The sequence below is a fragment of the Silurus meridionalis genome, chromosome 4 (assembly GCF_014805685.1).
Source record: "Silurus meridionalis isolate SWU-2019-XX chromosome 4, ASM1480568v1, whole genome shotgun sequence".
In the NCBI taxonomy this organism is placed as follows: Eukaryota; Metazoa; Chordata; class Actinopteri; order Siluriformes; family Siluridae; genus Silurus; species Silurus meridionalis.
In genome coordinates this window covers 36,797,487-36,814,060 of record NC_060887.1, presented here as the reverse complement: position 1 = coordinate 36,814,060, position 16,574 = coordinate 36,797,487, and the positions used below count along the sequence as shown (strand labels likewise).

The 16,574-nt window shown below is 38.6% G+C and overlaps 1 protein-coding gene across 1 annotated transcript in view; it reads left to right on the top strand.

Annotated features, from left to right (window-relative positions):
- Positions 1-3,599: 3,599 nt before the first annotated feature.
- LOC124385313 (myosin-IIIa-like) overlaps positions 3,600-16,574 on the top strand; it is a 52,345-nt gene continuing 39,370 nt past the window's right edge. Inside the window, exons 1-2 of the mRNA XM_046848565.1 lie at positions 3,600-3,772; positions 10,390-10,573. Coding sequence (XP_046704521.1) covers positions 3,753-3,772; positions 10,390-10,573 — 204 coding nt within the window. The 5' untranslated portion in view covers positions 3,600-3,752. The remainder of the gene's footprint in view (positions 3,773-10,389; positions 10,574-16,574) is intronic.

Genomic DNA, 16,574 nt, shown 5'->3' with positions numbered 1-16,574 from the left:
ATTAAGCACCAAAATCCGCACTTGCACACATCCAGCAATTAAAACCGTCCGTGCGGAAACATCAAAAGTTCCGTTTGGTGTCCTGATGATTTACGTAATTTAACACACCATAATTAGTTTAAAACATTTACAAGAATATTTTGTCTTCATGCAATATGTTGAGTTTGGTTTCTCTAATTAATATCATGCATTTGCATAAAGCATCAATATTTGTCCATGAACATGTTGATTAGAGTATTAAAAACGTTGTGATTAATCACAAGTTAATTTATGACAATCATGCGATTAATAACGTGAATATAAATATTTAGCAGCCCTAATAATAAATCTTAATAAATAAATAATAAAATAAATAGTAAATCTCATAATACTATACTTATAATAATTTGTGTATTATTATTATTTTTTATTTATTTAAGCTACTGAAATTGTAAATAAAAAATCACTACAAATTATTTATTTATTTTATTTATTTATGTAATTTCACTGTATATTATATGATTGGTATAATAACTCTAACCCTAGAGATAAATGTTCCACTAGATTGTGGAGTGTGCTTCTGGAGATTTGTGCTCCACAGCTTCAAGGAACCAATACTTTTTGTCGATGATAGACAGACAGACAGACAGACAGACAGACAGACAGACAGACAGACAGACAGACAGATAGATAGATAGATAGATAGATAGATAGCAAGCAACATTGGGGTAACCATGGACAATTATCCTCACAAGCTGCTCAGGTGCTTGTTCAGTCTCTTGTGATTTCGAGACTGGACTACTGCAACTCTCTGCTGGCAGGTCTTCCTCTGAATGCTATTCATCCACTGCAAATGATCCAAAATGCAGCTGCATGACTTGTGTTCAATCTGCCCAAGTTCTCCCGCACCACCCCCCTGCTGCGCCCCTTTACTAGTAGCTGCACGTATCAGATTCAAAACACTGATGCTTGCCTACAAGGACAAAATGGACCAGCACTATCTTACCTCAGAGACCTCATCACACCTCGCACTGCACCACGCTGTCTGAGATCCTCCAGCACTGCTCAACTGGTACCTCCTTCTCTCAGAATGAGAGGTAAGTACACTTCAAGGCTCTTCTCTGTTTTGGCACCGAGGTGGTGGAATGAAGTTCCAATAGATGTCTGTACAGCGGAGTCCCTGGCTATCTTTAAGCTTTCTTTAAAAAAATAAAATGTCATATCAAATATAAATATAAGCCGACGCTATATTGAATTTGTAATCCAGCAAACCAGTGTTGATTTATTAATTAATAGAGACTCAAAGCACCTTTGTACGTCGCTCTGGACAAGGGCGTCTGCTAAATGCGAATGGACAGACAGACAGACAGACAGACAGACAGACAGACAGACAGACAGACAGACAGATAGATAGATAGATAGATAGATAGAGTGAATCATTGAGCAGCTCCAGTAAAACCAGTAAAGCGTCCAAGTGATACGGAATGTCCAGATGATCATGTATAATGTGCTGTGACATCAGAGCGATGAATACATTAGCGGTGTGGGGCCGGGTTTGGTGACATATCACACTATATAGAGTTACAGATTGGTATAAATAATGCATTATACGAGCAGGAGATACGGCTGCACACGGACTCTGTACAGTCTTCTTTCCTGTGGCCCTCAGTGAGATCTCAGAATAATGTTATGTCTGAGATACAAAGTAAAGGAAGGGAAAACAAAATATACACCTGTGTGGTTGTCATTAACTCACAAGCTAATTGTAATGTATGTTGATTTAAAGGAAATGTGTGTATATGCGGACAATTTGGGTTGATAAATAGAAGTTCTGATTTGAGGCGTTTTTGAAACCAGAGGTATGAGTGATACCTGTACATAGCATGAAATGTTATTCAGTGCAGAGTTGACACACAAAATTTGTTTCCCCCAGGCTATTTGATTTTAAACAAATTGTGACCATAGGAAGTGGGTGTGGCTAACGTTGTGTGGTTTGTGTACATGTGTGTATATATATGTGTATATGTATATATAGGTGTGTGTGTGTGTGTATATATATATACATGAATGTGAGATGTACAGAAACTTTGTGGTTTGATCCCGTTGCTCTTGAGAAAATCATTTGCAGGTCAGTGAGTGATTTATTTTACTCTGTATGATTAAATTAAACTATGTTGAGCTCTTTATTCTGATTGGTCAGAAAGTGTAACAGCTCGGAGTGTAAAGCAGCTGCAAGTCACAGCTTTAAATCGCAACAGCAGCAGTTTGTAAATGTTTTCCGGTTTATTTGTCATTTGTGGAAGGAGTCTCCAGTTTCAGCAGCACTCTGTGTTTATGTGGTGCGATTTCTTTACAGAACAAACTACAAACTGCAATTCTGTTTTGTCTTAGAAACATTAAAAGAGATTGATAAAGAGAAAGGGAGGCAGCTTTCTTTTTGTTTTTCTTGTTCTTTTGTTTCCCTCCTTCTTTTTCTTTCTTCCCAGCTCTTTGCACTTCGTTTGGCAATACAAATGTACACTTAATTGTCATGCCAAAAAAACATTTGAAATCTGAAATCTGAGAAAGTGTGAGAGTGAGATGACGATTGGAGAGAAAGAGAGAGCGAGGGATAAAGCCTAGAGTGTGTGTGAGAGAGAGAGAGACAGAGGCTAGAGAGTGAGAGAAAGGGATGTAGGTTAAAAAGAGAAAAGGGATGGAGGTTGGAGAGCGAGAGAGAGAAAGGAATGGAAGTTGATGAGAGATATAAGAAGTTTGAGAGAGAGAGAGAGAGAGAGAGAGAGAGAGAGAGAGAGGAGATTTAGTGAGAAAAATGGATAGAAGTTGATAAGCGAGATATAAGAAGGTTAGAGAGTGTGTAAGTGAGAGAGAGAGAGGGGGAATGGAGTTTGGAGAGAGAGAGATGGGGATTGAGTGAGAAAAATGGATGGAAGTTGATGAGCGAGATATAAGAATGTTAGAGTGTGTAAGTGAGAGAGAGAGAGAGAGAGAGAGAGAGAGAGAGAGAGAGAAATTGACGGAGGTTTAAACAGTTTTTTTCTACTAATAATAAATCATACTATGTACAGACTAGCGGATGAGTCCAGGTTTAATTACGCGTTAAGGATCGCAGTAGACAGTATTTCAGATTCCAGACAACTGGTTTAAATGCAAACCTCAAAATAAAAGGGGGAGAGAAAAGTAGGAACTGGTTATGATTAAAGCAGCGGCCACTGTTCTTCGGTACAAACCTACAATAAATGATTGAGGTCTGATTATCCAGGAGAGTCCTGTCCCCAAACTATCTTCGAGGTTAGCATACAGTCGTAGCATTAGCGATCACTTTGTGCTGCTAATGTTGGTTAGCTTAGTGCTATGAGAGATATAAAATCGGTTTCAGAGATTTTGGCTTGTTGTTATTGCTAAAAGCATTACAGAGTGTGTGTGTGTGAGAGAAAGAGTGTGTGTGTGTGTGTGTAAGTACTCTCCCTCAGGCCTGCTTTGCATGCCTACGTTAAACTGAAACTTCAGCCTGGAGAGTGGCCGTGATTAGCCAAGCTCCGGTCTCCTTTCTCTCTCTCTCTCTCTCTCTCTCTCTCTCTCTCTCTCGTTCTGTCTCTCTGTTTCTCGGCTCGTCTCGGATCCCGTTTCCCTCCAGCAACCCGAGTTGCCTGTGAGCTGGTTCTTCTCCACAGTAAAAGATGTCCTTTAGCTCGTTTCTCATCGTCACAGACGCGGGATCTTTCTCAGGATGTCTGGAATGGGTGTGAGATGAAGCAGTAAAGTACGGAGACATGGCTTCAGGCAGGGACAGGTACAAGAGAAACTCTTTTTCTTCTGCCCTTTAGTGGGGTTTGCTACGACAGGTGTCTCTTCACTGTGTGTGTGTGTGTGTGTGTGTTTGAGTGAAATATTAGCACTGTTTATCTAATCGCTTGCATTTTATACTGTACAAACCTTTCATTTGCAATACACACACGCACGCACACAAACACACACATACACACACGCTAGGTCTTTCATGTCACTAGTGTGTTAAATATACACTCTTTGTATCTATTTTAATATATAGTGCTAAAAGCATCCATATCTGTACTCAGGTTCAACCCGGAAGTGGGCGTGGTCCGGGCAGGAAGTTGTATCCCACTCTTAGTAGAGGTTAATGAAGATACTCGATCCGTACCGCAAACACAATTTGTACTGCGCATGTGCACAAATGTGTCTTTACTAAAAAAGTGTATTTATATCACGAGAATCAGTAGTAAAGAACTATTTACTTTAGGGATCCAGTCGCGTCAAAGAGTGCAGTATTATAAACACTTGATACTGCCGTCAGTTGTTTATACTTCAGACAGGAAGTAGACGCATTAATGCACATGTGCAGTACAAATAGTGTCTCCGGTAAGGATCAAGTAGCCATGGTTACCGCTGTTGCGAGGCAAAATGGCGTCGTTTATTTATATGAGGGATTTTCAGATCATACCTAGATTTATTTTTCCACATATTCCCTGCTACATTTATTCACTTATCCCACTTAACACCTGGAAAGATTCAGCGTAGAAAGATTTGTCAGGACACGTGGACCATCCTAGGACGGCCTGCGACACGTGCGCCGCCTATTAGTAATAAAGCACACTAGCCACTTACTACTACGCTAGCATGAACACCACGCGTATTTTTTTTTCTAATACTTGTTTCTAGTGTTATATTTTATATATTCTAAATGTACATCTTTTTACCAGTTAAACAGATGTAACACAAAGTTTTCACCACCGATAGATATTCATTGTGTTATCTGTTCATTCCATATCAGTTTCTATAATCTCTTGATTTGTCACATTTTACATGTGGGCCTTTATTTCTATTTTCATGTCAATTTCCTTCAGCCATCTTATTGTTAACATTATAATATCAATAATAATAATAATTATTATTATTCTGCACATGGTTCAGTATGAGATATTTCTCCAGAGGGAAACTTGTGACCTTCAATAAGCCTTAAACAAGCTTTGAACGCGAGCCTAAATAGGGAAACGCTAACATCTAACCCGTGCTAATTCCTCTTAATCCTGCCGCTACACCACACACTGTGAGTTAGCTGCCTTGTAGAGTCTGACTTTCTTTTCCTTCTTACCTTCTCCACACCATGGTCCTCAAGATTGAAGGTCCTAATGTAATTTGATTGTGTAATTCAACTGTACAATCTATGATTAGTGTGTTTGGGGTTATTATACACTCATTTACATTGTAGAGACGCCCGTATCCAGATTGACTTACAATTATCTCGTTCATACAATGGAGAAGTTGAGGGTTTAAGAACTTGCTCAAGAACCCAGCAGTGTGTGCTGAAGGATCTTGTTGTTTCTCGATAACAGGGTGCGCACCTGGTTAAATAGCACCAGCTCCTGATGTACACAGGACGATGTCTTTTGACGCACTGACTTATTAAAGTCGGTGCTCCCTGTGACTGTGCGTGCACCCTTGTTCTGCCATCTTTTATCATGTTCCAAAACTAGTCTCTTTTTGTGTCATTTCATCCTCTATAATCTTTCCATTCGTCACAACACAGTAGAGCTTCTATACACGGGACTCAAAAGTTTGTCAACGCCTGACTTTAAGATTCTAAGTGGTTTTATGTGGTCTTCTGGAGAAGATTTGTGCTCCAGCCACTAGCATATTTTCATGGCGCTGGCTTTGTGCACCAGCTTGGCATTGTCATGGTGGAACAGGTTTGGATCTTGTAGTTCATTTGAAGGGAAAATTTCATATAGTATATATATTCATATGCCAGAAAGAGTCAGGTGTCCCAATCCTTTGGGCCAGGCTGTGCACTGGAGCTGCTAGATCTTTCTCTGCCGGCTTCGCGGTGTGATTTTGTGTCATGTTGAAATTTTAAAAAGCGATCATGAATGTTTCAGGAGCGTCACGAACGTACTCCACGCTCACGTCTTTAGCACATGTGTTTTATTCATGCACGCTGCCTGGGGGTTCGATTTCCAACATCCCAAAGTTTTTTGGTTGTGCAGATGTAGAGGACAGAGTAGTACAGAGACGGATGATCGGCTGTGGCGACCCCTAATGGGAGCAGTCGGAAGACCATAAGAAGATTGAGATGCACACACAAGAGTACACTGTGAGGTCAAATGTATTGGGACACCCGGCATTTACAGCAATATGTGGATCTCCACCAAACTATTACCACAAACAATTGTATGTCCCTTTATTTGAACTAGATAACCCAAACCCGTTTTTGTGCCCCTGTGCACAGCTCCATGAAGATCTGCTTTACAGGAGTTGGAGTGGAAAATCTCCTGCGATAGAGCTCCAAGCATTATTGAACATCTTTGGGATGAATGTGAACGCTGACTGCACCCCAGGCCTCCTCACCTTCTCACCTACATCGCTACCTGACTTCACTAACGCCCCCTGTGAATAAATGTACACAAATCTTCAACACATTTTCACAAAATTTAGTGGAACATCTCTCCAGAAGAGTGGAGGTTTTTATAGCAGCAAATTGGAACTCAATACTGTACCATCTTATGCTCTGGTGTCCACAAACTTTTGTTCATATTGTGTATATATTTGGCTGCATGCTGACATTACTGCAGTCTACAGTAATGTGAGTCTTTAGTCAATGGTGAAGTGAAATAAAACCCCCCTGAGTTCAGTAATAGAGCTCCAGAATTAAAGGGTTTGGATACAACACAAGGAAAAGCAAAAAACTGTCCAATCTGAATGAACAAACACACACACACACACACACACACACACACACACCACAAGCTTGGTGTTATATAGCACTGGTTTGTTAAGTATACAGTATCTGTATCTGTTTCCGTATCAGTATCTGTACTAAGGTTTGACCTGGAAGTGGGCGTAGTCTGGACAGGAAGTGGTATCATGAACACCAGGCTGTTTCAAAGCAAAACCTTCCTATCTGTCTTTTATAATTTATAAAATTTACCTACAAATAAATCGCAAAACCGTACGACATCATTAATATTGAAGTTTTTTTTCTTTTGTTTCTCAGAGATCCCTAAACACAATTGTAACACAAAATTAAACACACACTTATTAATATTCTTTTTTTTTTTGTTGTTCAAAATATGCTTTCTGTGAACTGGGCATGTTTTAGGTTTCATTTTTTGCATTTACATACCTACAGTAATCTCTTCATCACAGTACAGCGCCTATATGTACAGTCGGCGTTTATTTATACAGGTGTAATAAAAAAACATTTAAACCTGTAAAAAAATAAATATAATAAAAAACAAATATATAATTATATAGATTTATATATTAATGGAATTGAAAAATGTTTTTTTATATTCTGGGACATATTTCTATATTATTTTAGATTTGATTTATACTTGGGCATGAATGATTTTATATATTTAAAAAAAATTTCTTTCTAGATTGTATTTTTAGCAATATATAAGTAAAGTTCAGGTCAAACAATTTCTGCATGTAGTACCGCCATGCTAACATCCATTTTTATATTTGTGAAATTAAAAGTCCCAGTTTCACGTGAATATATTATTTTGTAGGTGCAAGAGTCAACTTTTTTCCTTTTCTTGTACAAATAAACTGATATCTCTTCGATGTGAATAAACATTATCATTTGCTGAAAAAATCTGTTTGGAAAACTGACCTCAGGTCCATGATCCTGCCTCTTGTCACTGTGGTGAACACTAGAGACATCTTCTTCTTCTTCTTTTTCTTTTTCTATTGGCTGCTCCAATTTGGGTTCTCCAAAGCATATCATCTGTCTCCATCTCTTTCTCTCTTCAACATCTGCCTCTTTCAAATCAACCATCTGCACGTCATCCCTAATCACATCCTTGGCGGCTCATTCTTTAGCATTTTCCTACCGCTTCATATACCCACATGTCCAAACCATCTCAATCACATCTCTCTCACCTTGTCTCCAAAAAGTCCTACCTGCATAAACACATTTTTAATACTGTCCATCCTCATTATCTCCAGCTCCACCTCATGTCTTTTACTTAATGCCACTGTCTCTAAACCATGTGTGGCCAACCCGCGGCTCTCGAGCTGCATGTGGCTCTTTGGGTGGTTTCATGCGGCTCTTACGTTCATATCGAAGTTTGTGTTTGTGTTTTTTTTTATGTGTGTTTTCGATTTGCTTGAGATTAATATTGGTATTTTTAAGACTTCAATGATCTTGCCCCTACTGGGAAACTTTGCGGTATATTCATCTCACGCACATGCGCATTTGACGAAAATACCGTAATGAGCTCAAGAAGCGAACACGCACATTAAAATAAACAACAACACAAACTTTGATATGCAAATTGTTTACTTAAATTTTAAATAAACAGCTTGTGTCAAGTTCGCTCTCAAAATGGCAGGAAAAAAATGCACAGCAAAACGAAAATATGAAAATGAGCACAGGACGTTTTAAAGAGAGTGGGAGAGTTTATATTTTTTTGTTGAACTTATAAGGCAGAATGGCTTGCCATTATGTCATGCATCATGAGCGCATTTCAAATCTTCAAATCTTCAGCGCCACTTCAGCTCACTCCATGCTAACATCAACCAGGAATTATCAAAAGGGAACTTCACAAGCACAAGTTGGTCACTTTGAAAAGTCAGGCAGAAAAGCAGATACAGTTCTTCCAAAAATTTTCAAAGCACTTAGAGACCGTAACGCTAAAAAGCCATACAATGAAGGGGAGTTTGTTAAAAAATGTCTCAGTGATGTTGTTGAAATCTTGTCTCCAGAAACCAAGGAATGCCAAAAGTCCCACTAAGTAACATGCACAGTAAAAGAAAAGCGTTATTGTAAATGATTATATTTTTGTTTGTGGACATGTTTAAACTAAGAGTTTGTGTGTGTGAGACAGTGCAGTGTTCATTGTTGAAAATGACTGTCCTGTGGTCTTAAAACTGTAGGAGTCAATTTCTGTCATTATGTTGATGTGTGACAATTACAATAAATCTGGCTGAGCAGAGGTGTGTGTGTGTGTGTGTGTGTGTGTGTGTGTGTGTGTGTGTGTGTGTGTGTGTGTGTGTGTCTGACTGGTTGGCCACCCCTGCTCTAAACCATACAACATCGCAGGTCTCACCACAGTCCTATAAACTTTCCCTTTCACTCTTGCAGATACTCTTCTATCACAGATCACTCCTGCTATCACTCTTCTCCACCCTGCCTGCACTCTTTTCTTTACTTCACTAACATCCACTAGAGACATAATCTTGGACAATAAATAACAATTTTACCTAATAAACCTAAAAAAAAATATTTTAGTTATTAATGAATAAAAAGCATGAACAAACAAACAAAAAAAACAAACAAAACAATAGATGGGTAGAGTAGTAAAGATATCGACCAGTCTTCAAGATCCCAGTATCTGGATTGGTATTGGAAAAGGAATCTGGTACATAGTGCAGGGAAAGGGGACAGAAAGTCAAGGTATAAGGTTAAAAGATTAATTTTGGTAATAGAATGGACATACTGTAATATCTAGATAATGATCAGACATGGAGTCTGGTGATAGGAACTGAAGTAATGATCCTGAATTGTGGTTGGACACGGATCTGTATAGAAGAAGGCCAGTAGGAGTGTTAATTTATCATAAAGGAAATAACTTGTGGACACCTTAGCAAAAGATTGGGATGTGCTTTTCGAGCATCCCATTCCACATCAAGTATACATTTGCTCCACTTTTCTGGGAAGATGTTTCACTAGATTTTGTGGAGATTTGTGCTCATTCAGCTACAAGAGTGTAAGTCAGGTAGTGATGTAGGTGTGAAGGTGAGGAGATCTGGGGTGCAGTCAGAATTACAATCATCCCAAAGATGTTCAATAGGGTTGGAGCTCTATAGCAGCAGATCTTCCAGTCCAACTTATATAAAGCATCATGGATTTGGCTTTGTGCACAGGTGCATCGTCACGCTGGAACAGTTTTGGATCTTCTAGTTCATGGAAGGGAAACATTCCTGCTACCACATCCATACACATTCTATAGAATGTGTTGAAGAAATGCATATGCTTGGAAAAGTCAGGTGTTTCAATACATTTGTCCACTTTTGAACTTCTTCACGAAGCATACATGGTGAACAGGAAGGCATTCGCCTGAGCCTTCACTATATTGTACCTTTTATGTGTGTTGACCTTGAGTTAACCTTGGGTAGGACTTTTATTTACTGTATGAGGAATAAAACCTGGGTTTGTACATGACAATTTAGCAAAAATATTCATCTCCTTCAGGTTTGTTCCTGTCTGCATTGATCTGAAGAAGAACCTTTGCAACCCAACACCATTCCAATAATCGTATAATCATATTAATTTGATTGATATTTCCAGTGAAAATGTAGGTACTTTTTTATAGCATTTTTTAAAAAAGGTGAAATATTTATGTGTGTCATGTTGAAACTTTGACACGATCTGTTGTGTTTCCTCAGGAGATCTCTAAGAAAGATGTTTCCTCAGTCCACCAAATCCATCGTCTTCGACAGCTTTCCCGATCCGTCAGACACCTGGGAGATCGTGGAGACGATCGGAAAAGGAACCTATGGCAAAGTGTACAAAGTGCTGCAGAAGAGCAACGGTAGTGAGGCAGCCGTCAAAGTGCTGGATCCAGTTCATGTGAGTGACACACCATTACAACCTTCTACGGCTGAGACATGACACCACATCAAAGATTGACAGAAAAAAAGTTTGTGCACCCCTGGGACAATGAACCATTTATTTATTTATTTTTGGCAAATGAGATATTTTGTGAACTTGAGTTGGAATATGGTCACTCATTTCATTAGATACTGTAGATACACTATATGAACACAAGTATGTGGACACCTGAATATAAGATTAATATGTGCTCCTTTTTAATCATCCCATTCCACATTTAGTCCCCATTTGCTGTTATAATAACCTCCACTCTTCTGTGAAGATGTTCCACTAGATTTTAGGGCGTTCCAATTCATCCCAATAGGGAGGGGGTCAGAGCTCTACAGCAGGCCACTCAAGATCATCTTCTCAAACCCATGTAAAGCAGATCTTCATGGAGTTGGCTTTGTGCACAGGGGTATTGTCATGCTGGAAGAGGTTTGGGTCTCCTAGTTCAAGTAAAGGCAAAAATGTAATGCTATATCATCTAAAGATTCATGTACAATTGTGTGCCTGCAGTTTTAAAGAAGAAGCACATATGGCTGGAAAAGTCAGGTGTCCCAATACTTTTGTCCATATACTGTATTTTATTGAGTTTAAGAAGATGTGAATTTAACATCTAAAGAAGTAATCTTTAGTGGCAGTGCACCTGAAACAGTCAGTGGTGAGGGAATGATTGGTGAGAAAATGACTGCTTATAGCTGCTCTACCTTTCCACACTGTGCAACTATAAAAGGTCAAAAAGAACAAGGTGCTGTTTTTTTTTTTTAACTAATTAAAATATTGATCCTGTATTAGTGAAATGAAAAACCTTCTAGTAAGTTCATTTCCTGATATCAGTTTTTCTAATAACCAGTAGAAAAGCTACTATGTACAATCTCTACACACACACACACACACACACACACACACAACCACACATTTTTATTGATTATTGTTAAGTTTCTAAAATAAAATATCCAACCAACCACCAATCAACTAAACAATCACATGACAAAAACATTAAAAATGGAAATAAAATACAACCTACTCACCAGAGATGCAGACTCATAATGTGCACCGCTCCTCAGAGGCTGTAATCCAGTGGTACCGCTCGTATTCACTGGTCTGGAAGCTGTGAACAAACCCTTTCCTGGGCTGAGACACACTAGCTAGCTAGTGTGGTTCTGTTTTAACAAATTAATCAGTGGAGTAAAAATGTGATGTATTCAGGCTGTGATGGCAAAATAATAAAAAACTTTAGCATGGTAACAGTAACTCTGCTCCATCACACCACTGGGAGAAGCAGAACACTGAGTAATTTATTCTTCATACTTCATTTAGTATATTTTATACTTTATTTTAGTGTGTGTGTGTGTGTGTGTGTGTGTGTGTGGAAAGCTGTCCTAGATGTTGTCCATGTCTGCCATTTTTCTATATTTGAAGTAGCACACCTGTAACTAAAAGATATGCTGGAGGTCTCTCTCCCTCTCTCCCTCTCTCTCTGTTTTTCTTCAACCTTCACCCATTTCTCTTTCCATCCTTCATCTATTTATTCCTCTCTCAAAACTCCATCCATCCATCCATCCATCCATCCATCCATCCATCCATCCATCCATCCATCCATCTTTCTCTCTCTCTGTTGCCAACCTCCATTCAACTCTCTCTCTCTCTCTCTCTCTCTCTCTCTCTCTGAGGTAATGTTTATATTCATTAAGTCTCTCCTCATTCTCTGAGTCATGGCTGCTGTGTACAGAGTGACTCAGAAGGACTCTATCGAGTCACACCACATTTACTGTACTGCAGCACATTTTTTTCATCCTAGACACATATGAAGGGGTGTGTGTGTGTGTGTGTGTGTGTGTGTGTGTGTGTGTGTGTGTGTGTGTGTGTGTGTGTGTGTGTGTGAAGTTGCATTGAGTTGAGAGAATTTTAGTGCTACATTACACATTACAAAAAACCCCACCATTTTTATTAAGCAGATTGTAGTGAAGGTCATATTATGCTTCATTGAAGCATTTGTATATTTATTTTTTATTCCAATTCATGTTATAACTTATATCTCCATAGCAACACCACAACTTAACAACAGGAAATGTTAAATATTCTAATAACCAGTAGAAAACTCATTTGTACGGATACAGGCATACGTTGTTTTACTTGATTGTTGTTGAGTTTCTATAATAAAATAACTAACTAACAAGCAGCCAATCAACCAAACAATCAACAAGCCCCCAACCAAATAACCCATTAATTATTTAATTAACCAATTAATTAAACAACCAGAAAATCATCCAAACAAAAATGAATATAAACAAACAAATAATTAACCAACCAATAAAACAACCAAACAACCTGTTAACCAATCAACTAAACATTTTACATTACATTTTACAATTGCGGCATTTAGCAGACGCCCTTATCCAGAGCGACGTACAAAAGTGCTTTAAGTCTTTAGTAATCAAGTTTAACTTTAACTTTATTAATCCCCGAAGGGAAATTTAGATGTCACAGCAGCACAACCATACAATGAATAAATTAAAACAACTTTAAAACAACATTCACAAACAACATAGAAACTTGTTCTCCAGTATCATGTTACAAAGCATTGTAATTATATACAAAAACATAAATCCTAAAAAGTATGTCATCTTAAATAACACTGATTATACAACCTAATTGCCGTTGGGAAAAAAGACTTCCTATAACGCTCCCTGTAACAGCGTGGATGGATCAATCTTAAGCTGTAGGTACTCATAAAGTCACAAACTATTTCATTTAAAGGATGACAATCATGATTTATCATCGTATAGAGTTTCCCAATCATTCTATCCTGCATTATCACCTCAAAGGTGGGTAACACACTCCCTACGACAGAACCTGCCTTCTTTATTAGTTTATTTAACTTATTCTTCTCCTTTTCTAGCAGTCCCCCTCCCCAACTTGTGGCAGAGTACAATATCACAGATGAGACCACAGAGTCATAGAAGGTCTTAAGTAGTACATGACTTACACCAAATGACCTCAGTCGCCTTAACAAATGAATACGACTTTGACCTTTCTTATAAACATGCATCGTGTTGTCAGACCAATTGAGCTTATTATTCAAATATACACCCAAATACTTGTACGTTTTTACAATCTCAACTTCTGACTCTCTTATTTTTACTGGTACCACTTGCTGAGGAAAACTACTAAAATCAACTACAACTCATCTCATCATGGTCCGTTATACAGCCAACAATTGCAGAGTCGTCAGAAAATTTCTGAAGGTGACATGATTTAGAATTGTACTGAAAATCTGACGTATAAAAAGTAAACAAAAATGGAGCTAAAACCGTTCCTTGAGGGACTCCAGTGTTGCACCTCACTACTTGAGAGACACAGTCCTGCATCCTCACATACTGTGGTCTATTTGAAAGATAGTCAATTATCCAATTTACCATACCATGATGTACTCCAGCATTTTCCATCTTACTTTGCAATAGTGAGGGCTGAATAGTATTAAATGCACTAGAGAAGTCAAAGAAAGTAATCCTGACAGTACTGTCCGGGGTCTCTAAATGACTTAAAGATTTATGCAAGAGGTATATAAGTGCATTGTCAACCCCAACACCAGTTTTATAAGCAAACTGAAGTTTATCCACAGCACCACACAATACTGACTTTAAGTAATCTAGTACTAGTCTCTCAAACACCTTCATTAACTGTGACGTTAAAGATATTGGTCTATAATGTGAGAACTCCTTGGGATTTATTAACTTGGGTACTGGTACTATGCATGATGTCTTCCATAAAACAGGTAATTTCTCCAAGCGCAGACTCAAATTAAAAATATAATGTACCACCCTACAAATCTGATCAGCACAGACTTTAAGGACTCTCGGATTAATGCCATCCGGACCTTGAGATTTATTTATCTTAATTCTCCTTAACCCATTTCTTACTTGTTCAACTGACATAGAAAAGCCAGGAATACACTCACAAATTGGAGAAATGGAAGAAATTGATGAGCTAATAGCTTGGGATAGAATGATTGGAGATCTTTGTGGTAAACTACTTTGCGGGAGATGTTCAAGATCATCATTAGACCCAGCATCAAATCTATTAAAAAATAAATTTAATCCATCCACCCATGTCTGACCACCTGGGACAATATACCTTCTTACTTTATTTTCATGTCCAGACATCATATTTAGATCTTTCCAAACCCCTCTCACATTCTTTTGTTGTAGTTTCTGTTCCATTTTTAACTTATAACTCTCTTTCCCCTCTCTAACCTTAACTTTCAATAACCTCTGTACTCTCTTTTGCTCATCCTTATCACCCACTAGAAAGGCCCTCTTTTTCTCGTTTAATAATACTTTTAACTCAGAGGTAACCCAAGGCTTATTGTTTGAATAACATTTAATCTTTTTAGTAGGTACTGTGTTTTCAACACAGAAGTTAATATAGTCTGTAATGCATTCAGTTAGACTATCAATGTCCTCCTCATGTGATTTGCACAGAACCTCCCAATCAGTTGTTTCAAAACAGTCCATTAATGCTTCATAAGATGAATCAGACCATTTCTGAACTGTTCTTATTACTGGCGGTTGCTTCCTCACAACCGGCACAACCTGACCTAATGTAAACAAGGTTATGATCCGATCGTCCCAATGGAGGAAGCGATTTATAGGCTTCTTTCACATTTGCATAAAACAAGTCCAATATTTTATTGTCTCTCGTATCACAGTCCACATACTGGGTAAACGTGGGGAGAATATTTTGTAGAGATGCTTTGTTAAAATCACCAGAGATAGTGATCAATAATTGAGGATATTTTAGCTGCATCCTGGCTGTAACAGTATTAATATGTTCACAAGCATTCGTCACATTGGCCGAGGGAGGGATATACACCGTTATTGCTATCACGTAAGAAAATTCTCTTGGCAAGTAATACGGCCTCAGACCCACCACAAGTAGTTCAATATCCTTATTGCACAGTTTTTCTTTAACCGTGATATGACTCGGATTGCACCAGCGTTCATTAACAAACAGTGCCAGCCCTCCTCCCTTCCTCTTACCCGTCTCCAAAGCACACCTGTCCGCTCGCACAAGATGAAAACAATCCAGTTTTGCAACAGAATCTGGCATTCTCTCATTCAACCAAGTCTCCGTAAAACACATAAAACTGCACTCACGATACTCCCGTTGCATCTTTGTTAGTGCCGTAAGCTCCTCCATTTTGTTCCCAAGCGACCGGACATTTCCCATGATAACCACAGGTAAAAATGGTTTATGTCTTCTTTTCTTCATTTGGTGCTTTACTCCAGCTCTACACCCTCTTCTCCTCCTCTTTAGTTCCATAGGAATCTCCATTCTAAGTACAGATGACATCGCTGTATGTTGAAATGCTAATAGTTGTTCTTTTGAATAAATGATGGAGCTAAAGTTTGGTGCTCCCGAAACTGTCCCCAGAGTTCCAATTAAGAACACCAAAATAAAAATAATCACAATCCAATGCTTCTTGATACTCTCAAGCTTGGGTCCACACTTAAACGCATTCTTCAGACATCGATAAAAAAAATTAGGAAGATTTAAAAAATAAAATAGGTTAAAAACATTCAGAGCTGCTGCAACAGGCTGCCACATGCACGGCGCCATCTTGGTTTGTCCAAGAATAAATCTACACTGGTAGGTCAGACTGCAAACTTAATATAAATAATTCTACAAACTTGGAAAGTGCTAATTTAAGTGTTTCAGGAAGAGGTAGGTCTTCAGTCGTCGCTTGAAGATAGTCAGGGACTCCACTGTACGTACATCTAGGGGAAGTTCATTCCACCACCTCGGTGCCAGAACAGAGAAGAGCCTTGAAGTGTACTTACCTCTCATTCTGAGAGAAGGAGGTACCAGTTGAGCAGTGCTGGAGGATCTCAGACAGCGTGGTGCAGTGCAAGATGTGATGAGGTCACTGAGGTAAGATGGTGCTGGTCCATTTTTAGCCTTGTAGGCAAGCATC